A 10,791-nucleotide genomic window follows, 5' to 3' on the forward strand; every position below is an offset into this window, starting at 1 on the left:
TTAGGTCAATGGCTAGGGTTCAATTTGGTGCAAGGTTAGAGTTGTGGTTTAAATTTTGTTATGGGTTTGTTTATAGCTCAATTTGGTTTTTTGTTAGTGTTTAGTTTGGTTTAGTCTTAAATTAGGGCAAGGTTTAGCATTCAATTTGATTTAGAATAAAATATTAAATTAAGTTTACTATTTATATAATATTATATTATTAAATATTTTTATTTTATGTAATTTAAGTTAATAAATCTAGTTTAATTTAATTAAATTTAATGATTTAGTTTATTTTAATTTATTTGATTTAATTATTAAGTCGTTAAATTCTATTATTTAATTAATTTAATTTGTTTAAATTTAATTTATTATAAAAGTATATTAATAATTTGATTTAGTTTAATTTAAGGTATACAAAGTTATACTTATTATGATATCTTACAATTTATTTTGGTATAATATTCAATTAGGTTTAGGTTAGGGTTTAATCTGGTTTGGGGTTAGCATTCAATATTTGGAATATGATTTAATTTATTTTAGTGTTAGTTTTAGGATTAATAATTTGTTTAAGTGTTAGAATTACATTTGGTTTAGAGTTAGGGTAAGGATTCATTTTGGTTTAAGGTTAGGGTTATGGTTTCATATGGTTTATGGTTGTGATTAGGGTTAAGGTTCAATTTGTTTAGTGTTGGTGTTTAATTTGGTTTAATGTTCAATTAAGATTATGGTTCAAATTGAGTTTTTTTTTCAATATTAAGATTATGATTTGATATAGAGTTATGAATAGGGTTTAAATTAAAATAATAATCCTAACTTAATAAATATTGGTGTTGAATCTAGACATAAGAAAAATATTTATTATATTACTATTACAAAATTAAATAATTATTTAATAAAAAGTATTAATAAAAAAATAGCTATTGAAATGTATTTTATTGTCACTTTCTAAAATGATATACATATATGGATTTTTTAAATAATAAAATAAAATAATCATGTATTATGCTCGAAGTTTCTGGATTCAACTGTGTATATTTTGTTAGCATCAACGTCTCGAATCACACTCCATGATCTCATCCTATAAAATTTAATATCTTTGATAATAGTGTATGTTTTTTTCATCTTTCTAAATTGATTATTTTTTATAAAATTATGAAAGTGAAAGTCAATAAGTGAATGTGTGCGTAACAAAACAAAATCAATAAATTAAGTAATATAGTAAATAAAGAATTAACAAAAATAAAATCAATAATATAATATTATTTTAATGACCTAAAAATTTGCCAAAAAAAAATCATGTAGAAAGTGGATCTAGGAAATCCGGTAATAAGATACGAATTATTTGAGCCAATTAGATTGAAGAAAAACAATTTCAGTAATTTGAAAACTTAAAAATCATGCATCTTAACTATTGAATTTTATTTTTTTTAAATCGAAAGAAAAAATTCATAGATATAATTGGTGGAAAAGCAATGAATAATAACGCGTTAATGAAAATTTGGTCCAACTGATTGTAATAGTACTAGCCTAACAACAAGTACTAATAAGACTAGATTATGCAATATTAGATAGATTCACTAAAAATACAAAATAAAGTGGACTTTCCTACATATATTTTCTATACCAATTAAGTAAACACAATCATTAAGCACAAATCGACCTAGATTAATTGAATGGCAATTGAAGTAAATAAATAAAATAATTATATATGTTCAACTATTTTAAGAAAGCAAATATGAATGTGTACAATCCTTAGCTGTATGTCCAAATAATTATTAATTTTGTTGAAGATTTTAGATTTAGATTTGCTTTCGCTCAAGAAATTGCACCTCTTAAAATAGTGAAATGTCTTGGAACCAACATTAGTTTTGTGTTATGTCTGAGACCAATTTGGTTGGTCTAGGTCAAGTTTGTGGTTTTAGATTCATCCTCTAATTTTAGAATTGACCTTGGACAATGTGAGAATGCTTTCTTTATTCTTTTCTAATACGTAAAGAATGGTAGTATTTAGAAACATGTTGGTAGGTTGCCATTGTGTCGCTAGGGCAAATGTTATCTTAAGCCAACCAACAAAGTGCATGTACAAAATTGAAAATAACACTCTTTAGATATGCATGTACTCTTAGAATGCTTGTGTATATATCTAGATCCCTTTTAATGCACCAATTGAAGCGTTATAATGCCTTAGAATGAAAGAGGACTTGCAAAATCTAGATGTCAAAGATGAATGACTTTGAATATTGGCACATAAACACCAAATTTTATAAAATGTATGCTTTGCTAACATAGGGTGTAGGAAAATAAAAAGGTTTAGTGGGGTAAATTTTAGAAAAGAAAGTTTCAAATCTAGACCTTTGACTATTGAAATCACTCCAAACAATTAAATGGTCAGATTAGTTGGCTAATGGTTAAATCTAGGCAAGTAAACACATAAGTGTGATAAATACACGATTAAGACAAATGCTATAATATGCATACATAAGAACAAGGTAGAGGTTAAGTAGAGGGGAATATATGTATATAGAATTAGGTAAAAGACTAAAGAAAAAAAGAGATGAATTTCACACAAAATTATACCATTTCTCAATATACATATTTCAAAACAGTCTCCCAAAATAGAAATAGTAAAATTTTGGCTTGTTAATGAGCCTTACTAGGTTTATCCAGTTTTGTTCGAGGGGACAAATGTTGTTTGAAATTGCATCTTGAAGGGGACTCGTTAATAATTATTAACACCATTAGGAAAGGATCAATTGAAGCTTGGAGTTTAAACCAACATGTTAATTTTGTATGGGCAGAGTTAGCAAAATTTGATGAATTCAAAATCATCCATATTCTGCAAGCTGACAATGACATGGTGGACAAGTTGTCAAAATGGGACACGTCTATTCTGGCTCTAAAACAGCAGTACGAATTGACTAGCACGCGTGTTAGTCGCGTATTTTACACTGTCGATTTTATAATAAACGGCTGCGATTGACTAACATATCGCTATCACGTTGTACGAAAGATCCATTTTGAAGTCAGAATAACCGTGGCTGTCAAAATAGGTCATTGGATGACATGATGAACACACCAGTATGATCTGGGAGGATCTACATGGAATAGATATCGAGGAGGCAATAGATTTGACAGAGGTTTAAAATTTTTGAGGTGGCGAATAGAATGGGAGCTCGTAGGTTGCCATTGTGTTTGAACATTAATGAACACTCTACCGGACGTTCATTCATTATGATCACGCAGGAGCAATAAAATCAGACAACTTGGTGGGATGAATATGCGTCGGGTGTAGGTAGTTTTCTTTTGAGAGAAACGAAGTTTAAGAGGGTTCACAACAGAGGCAAACTTCATTCTCATAACCTATTAACAACAATTGGTGTTCCTTAGAGGCATGGTATCGAAGGAACACCTCCAGAACATTTTTAAGATTGAAGTCTCAAATTTTTTATAGATGGTCGTCATTTTCTTGGGGAATGGTTACATGGAATCATAATATAGGTACAAGACGAACATCGACATTGCCTCCATTTTCTGCACATGGCGTCTAAAACTCGATTCAAAGGAAGACGCCCAATGGGTGATGAGGGAATGTGTTCAGGAGGAATGGAAGTACGAGCTGGAAACTCTCATGGCAATGGCTTGCTTTAGTTTTGTTAAAACAGTTTAATATACTAGTTTTGTATGTATGGGGTGAATTTTAAAGGATGGTGGGTCACTGATAGCAGTTTTTTTACATGTTACAGTTGATGGAAGACATGGACAATATGTTTTGTAAAACCTTTTATATTAATATAATCTTATATTATTACTAATCAAAGAAAAGAAATAGTAAAATACCTCTTATTACTAATATTCAATCAAAAATAATTTTATATAATATTTGACAAAAGTAAATATCATCATAATTTAAACACTTAATTTTTTTTTTCTAATATCATAAAAGTAAGATGGGATCACTAGTTATAAGCTCTCTAAGGTTGGGGTTCCATGGAGGGGACTTCCTAAAAAAATAGAGCTAGAGTTGCTGAGATATTTTAGGAAAATTTTAAAGTTGTTGGTCCCATGAATTTTAAGGAAGTCCGTAGTAGTCTCATGGATACCTGTAGTGATAAAAAAAAGTAAAATAAATTCATTTTCACTCCAACACTATCTTTTAATGAAAATCTAAACTTACATATGTGACAAATGGCAATAGCTCGCGGGACAATTTTCTAGCCCCTCCCCATTTTCACCCCCTCAAATATAAAAGAATACAAAGTAGGAGCTCCTACTTTTTAGGAAAAGATTCCAAATATTTCGGTAGGAGGAAAAAAAGTCTTCTTGAGACCTCCTCTTCCTTGAAAATAGAAGCATAAACCCCTCCATGAGACCCTAATACTTCTTAACCAGCGAAAACATCAAAGGCTACCAGTCGCAGTCCAAAAGAAATCCTAACTAGCCAATACAAGGATATTATCAACATATTGTGTTTACAAAACCATAGCTCACAGCTATACAATCCTATAAAATGTTGTTCAACATTAGTAGTACAAGAGCAAAGAAATCGGACTCATGAATGAAGCTAAAACAACCAATACAACACAACTGAGACAACTTGTTTAGCAAAAGAAACCTTAGACTACAAATCTTATTTCCAAGTAAGTGATCCACTTGATGTTTGATGCTTTGGATTATGAAGCCCAAGACCAAACAAGATCATTGACTATAGCATATTCTTTTTGTATTTTCCAAAATAAAATTGAAAGAAATACTTAAAATCGACTCTAAAAACATTCCACGTAAACTTCACAACCTTAAAAAACTCAAGACCAAACAAGATCATTGACTGTAGCATATTCTTTTTGTATTTTCCTAAATAAAATTGAAAGAAATACTTAAAATCGACTCTAAAAACATTCCACATAAACTTCACAACCTTAAAAAACTCATACCTAATTATTCAAAATTCAAACCTAATTTGAAAAAATAAATTTCAAGATCTTTCAAAACCCAATATGACAACTTTTGTAGCCCTTTTTTCATTTAAAAACTCGGCTATTCCACCATCTTGGGTCCCATAAACTGCGGACGTTCATCCACTTTTAGTGGTCGAAGAGAAGTGGGGTTGGTACGCCGAGAAAGTCTCGCGTCTTTTCATGGGTTAAGTCAAATAGGTAGCTTCGAGAGAAGATGCCATGCTGCTTCATTTCAAGCATGTCTAGAACAAACAAATCATCTATACGGCTGAGCGCGTCACATGACATTGTTCTTACGTCGTTTTCTTGGTGCATCACAACTGGATATCGTTAACCACTACTATTAATCTAAACACATCGGCAACATCGATTAGTTTATTTATTTGAATCGAAATTCCTGTCAAGAAATTAGATCTCTGTATCCCAAAACACTTGCAGAACAAATGGCAGATGCTGTAGCTATTCTCAAGCTTCGAATCATAAAGGGAACCAATTTGGCTGTTCGTGATTTGTGGACCAGTGATCCTTATGTTGTTGTCAGACTTGGCCACCAGGTTTTGTTCCCTCATTTTTCATTACTTTTCCCAATTCTTTTCTTTTCTTTTCTAATTCATACTCATTGCCCTTGACTTTCAGTAGATCTAACCTGTTACTAGTAGTTATCACCGGATTGGGCTTTCTCTACCTGTTTAGTTTCCAGCCCATTACTCTGTTTATTTACCCTTGGGCTTTAGGGCCATCATTTTTGTTAGGTGCTGTTGAATTTGGGATTGATTTGGGTTTGTAAATTAGCTGATTCTCCAATTGAACTTCTGCCATATGGGTTTATGAATGCATATTCATAATGTGCTTTTTGTGGAATCTGTTCTGTGCTGCAGAAAGTGAAGACCAGGGTTATAAAAAAGAACCTGAATCCTCTCTGGGATGAGGAGTTGTCCCTGTTTGTACCACAATCTCAACCCCGCGTTCTCAAACTGGTAAGCGTCTGCTTTTTAAGCCCTTTGGTAAGATAAACCCTTAAGATACTAAGTTTTAGAAGAAGCCCATTAGAGCTAATGGTTTGAAGTTGTGATACAGGAAGTGTTTGACAAGGACCGGTTGAGCAGAGACGACCATATGGGTAATGGTGAAGTGGATCTGAGGGATCTTGAAAACGCTGCGGGAATGCTAAAGACAAACCCATCACAATCTTTGGCATTGAAGAATAAGGAGGGTTCACCATGTATTAAGTGTGTGGATGGACATGTGGTGCAGGAAGTCTGTTTGAAGCTTCATAATGTGGAGTCCGGTCAACTGGATCTGCACATCAAATGGGTTGATCTCACTGATAAATCCCCAATTTTGTCTTCCTAGGAATCTATACCTCTTTTTTAGCAGATCATGAAGAGAAAGAGATCTAGGGTTATTGCATAATAAATGAATCTCCTGTGTTTTTTGAATACACAACATCTGGGACAATACGTCCAAATCTCCAAACAGTGTTAGATGAATGGTTTGACAATCAATTCTAATGGGCATCTTTAGAGGAAAAATGCTGTCTGTGATAGATACCTAATCCCCTGTTTTAAATAAGGAAAGGAGTTAAATCGCTGATACGGATGGTTCTACTTTTGAGAATTAGAATAGCATCATGGAGGTTGAGTTTCCACATTTTACTGTAACTACTACCTGTAGACATGTACAACTGAGTAGACATGTACAACTGGATCTGGAAAAGTGGTGGGGTCATGAACGAGAAAGAAGGTAAAAAACAAAAGTGAAACAATCCCATGTGGAAGAAAATTATGAGAAAGTACCCCCACCTTTGTCCAAACAATGTACACATGAAGTCCACATCTACTCAGGAATTAGTCATGTCTCCTGCATAAGTTCTATCCAACCTTCGCAATTACCCATTTCATGTACACAGTTTTTTTTTTCATTGAATAGAAGCTGAAAATTGTAAGGTGGGGAAGAAGGCAGTCACATGAGATTTTTAATTAAACTTAATAATTGGGGTTTTCATGTGTACAATGTCAGGAAAAGTGATTTAGTTAGTGAAATAATATCATAAAATTTAACTATGAATAGGCTATAGCTATTTAAGAAGATCAAGAAAACTAAAGGCAAAGTGCAAAGAAACTAGAGGATCAAAATGGTACAACAATGTTTTTCTATTCATTCATATGAATAATGCAAAAGAGATACAAGAGAGGCGTTCAAGGATTAGTTAGAAGCGGGAATACATGGGATGCATTATTAAGAGATGTGAATGTACACTCAATTTAAGATAAAAATATGTAGTTTTTTTAATTGAATAAAGCTGATTACAAAGAAAACAATGGTAGCTCAAAGGGAATTGCATAGAGAGAAGAAATAAAATAATGAGTAATAGGAATCATAGAGTAACATTAGTCATAGCCGAGCAAAGTTCCAACAGATAAAAAGGTAAATAACAGCTGCACATAGCATATACATGGAGCTTAAAAAGCTTATGGCAGTTGAAGGATATGTAATTATTTGTGCACAACATTACTACCAAATTAAGACAAGCTACATGATGCAAGTATAGCATGCGTAAACAAGCTTATGATAAGTCAATACAATACAATAAAGTAACTAACTAAATGAAAAAATAAAAGCATGTACTAGCACCCTGTGATTAATGGCTCCAACAAATGTATAACCATGTTGGGTGTCCAAGTACAAAATGATTTTTTTGAAACTTAAAGAGGATGATTAATGGCTCCAACAAATGTATAACCATGTTGGGTGTCTGAGTACAAAATGATTTTTTTGAAACTTAAAGAGGATAAAGACCTTGAGAAGAAATAAGGCCTAAGGTCTATGCAAAATATCTTTTCATTATTGAAAGGATTATGAGGGAAGAAAATTCAAAATGTAGATATCTAGAAATTGTTTAAATGTCACCATGTGGTGCAAAAGGTGTCATGATCAACTCAAAGTCTCAAGCCTAACTAAAAATGTGACAATCTAGAACCATGTGGAAATTGTAGACCATGAACCAAAGATGTTGATGGTGCCTTCAAAAATTATTAGATCCTCTCCAAACCAATACTACATTGTGAAAAATACTAATTAGATGAATTAGGTACTATACAAGATTCAAGCAAGTAATCATAGATGTATGGTTCTCACTATTGGTAAGACAACTAAACTAATAAGGCTTTGGTACTCTTGCAGAAGGTGTCAACATGAATGATGGTTAAGTAATGTCTATAAGACTAATAATTGCAAGATTTGTCAAAAGTGTTATAAAAGCATGTGTAGGCGGCGAAACAACAAAAGGGCTTGAATGTGCCCTTATGACATCTAAAGAGGGAAATGCAACATTGGAGTTGGCATCAAAAAGGGGATGAATGTCCTCAATAGTATCTTGCAAATTTTCAAGAAGGAATTAACAAAACAAATCTATTAGAGCTATTAAGTATTCATCATGAGGAGTTGCATTTGGAAGACTATATATGTCTTACTAAACTAAATAATTAGAAGTCATGGACGAAGTAATATTGGACACAATAGAAGTAGGGAATATGATGGAGATGAGATCTTTGTGTATGTGATTTGACTACATTGCTCATCCTTGAATGACGTGTCAACATAATATGTTCAAGTATGAATAATTAATAAATTTGTAAATGTTGGAGTAGAAGAATCTTACAAAATAATGTGATTTTATTGAAGTTTCTTAAGTTCATCAAATTGGTGTAAAACACACTTATTTTCATCATAGTTTTTTTATCGACCACTTGTTGGAAAGCTCTTGAAGTTTTTTTCCCAAAAATCTAAAATAACTTATTTTTTACATTTGTGTGAGGTGTATGACCTTTTACAAACAAATTCTATCTTTAAATGAAAAAACTAGCAAAAGAAAATTTCTTAACAGTCTGAAGCCAATTGCTCTAATTATAATAAAATGTTAGTTGATATATGAATTTTTCAGGCATTTTAAATGTGATGGTAGGGTGTCAAGTTTGAACCATAATGCTACAAAATGTTAATGTTTCACTAGATATAGTAAACACCTCCCAAATGAAAACCCTAATAGATATGACCTCCAATGTCCTATTTGGACACAATAAAATATAAAATTCATTATCTTAGATACTCTATACTCAATTGTGAGCTCAAATTTGTTCTCTCACGCTTTAAAATTTATTGCTATCTCAGAGGGTATGGAAAATTAAACTAGAAAGTACATTTTTATTAAAATTGACTTTGAGAAAGCTCTAGTTTTTTTTTATTGTTTTCGACTTTCCACCTTGACATGATTGTGATTTTAATTTAGAACTACAAGGAATTTGAGGACATGTGAAACGTTGTAGTAATAAAAATTTGGAGTAATACAAAATAACATGATTGGATAGGAATAACATATGAGAGATAGCTATCACCGCCTTTTTAATAAAAAACATATGAGAGATAGCTATCACCGCCTTTTTAATAAAAAACATATGAGAGATAGCTCCTCTCTCCCACTTTGAGCTCTATTGGCCTTAAGGGACATTCCCATTCATTCCCCTAAACATTTAAACTAGCAATTGTTAAACATGACCAAATAGAATGATTGATTCATAGGTTAAGTTTGACAACTTAGTTCTACACCCTAATTGACTATCACTAGCACAAACTTTAATAAATCTCTTATAAACTATGTAGAGGTCTTAGAAAAGGTAGATGAACTCATGAACAACTATATGGTTTGAAAACAAAGGACACCATATATCAACTTGTAATATTCATGCTAGACCACAATCTCTCAAATCATTTAAATTATGGTAAGATGACATATTATTTTAAAATAAGTAGAAATCTAAGAGAAACATGATCAATGCCATTATGTTCTAGGGTACACTGTTAATAATTAAAGGTTCAATTATAGTGATACTTGAGAAATGCAAAAATATTTTTCAAGTGACTAAAAAAATTCAACCACACCCTATATGGATGATGTCAAAAGTTTAAACTATTCACCAAATCTAGAACTCTACTTAGTTATCCATCTTAGTGAAAATAATTTTTCTATTGAAGTATGAAAGAGACTATGTTAAATTCAATTCTTAACCTAAAATATTATGGTATTCCTAAAATATACAACTAACATTATTTCAATAGGAAATGCAACAAATGCGTATTTAGAGATAATATTCAACTTACAAAAAAATAGTTAAATTAATGTAGACAATTCTAAGACCTTAAATGAAGAATTATTTGTAGAGACCTAAACATTCTTGTTGCACCTTATAGATCTATTTATACTAGAGTTACATGAGTTCCCTCCCAAGGAAATCCTTGTAAACATGGAAGAGCTTTCTATTTATAGAATGGTTCAATGCTCATCTCAAATGGATGATTGACACTTGTCACCTTTTCATACAATATGAGGTTGTAGCATGAAAGAGACTATGTGAAAGGAAGCAAGGTATTTGGAACCACTTCCTACACCAATCTAATGAGAGGAGATAATGCAATTTTTTCTTAAAACCTTTAACAATTACAATAATAAGATGCACATATAGTAATAAAATAACATGCTACAAAACAATTATACCATAAAACAAGATGTACATGCAAAAAACCCTTTTAGGAGAGAAACCCCACACTCCAAAAGCCTACTCAATGTATTAGGATAAACAATGGTTTTACAATCACTTGTAGAGCAAGTCTTCTTCTTAGGAGTTTATAATGTCACTATTTGGAGATATTTTAGCAATGTAAAAATTACATAAAAATTTCAACACACAAAATTCTCTCCAAGATATTCAATTTATAGAGTAAATAGGAAAGGAGGAAGCTTCTAGATCAAGCCAAAAGTAATGGGAATCCAAATCCGTGGGGGCCATTTTTCAACCAC

At 31.7% G+C, this 10,791-nt stretch overlaps 1 protein-coding gene across 1 annotated transcript; it reads left to right on the forward strand.

Moving 5' to 3' along the window:
• Nucleotides 1–5,140: 5,140 nt before the first annotated feature.
• Nucleotides 5,141–6,950, forward strand: LOC131058630 (probable ADP-ribosylation factor GTPase-activating protein AGD11). Its single transcript, XM_057992369.2, has 3 exons — nt 5,141–5,491; nt 5,816–5,914; nt 6,015–6,950. Exons 1-3 carry the CDS (start codon nt 5,381–5,383, stop codon nt 6,288–6,290), a joined length of 486 nt encoding a protein of 161 aa, XP_057848352.2. The 5' UTR covers nt 5,141–5,380; the 3' UTR covers nt 6,291–6,950.
• Nucleotides 6,951–10,791: the final 3,841 nt, after the last annotated feature.

This window comes from Cryptomeria japonica, chromosome 2, assembly GCF_030272615.1.
Source record: "Cryptomeria japonica chromosome 2, Sugi_1.0, whole genome shotgun sequence".
Taxonomy (NCBI): Eukaryota; Viridiplantae; Streptophyta; class Pinopsida; order Cupressales; family Cupressaceae; genus Cryptomeria; species Cryptomeria japonica.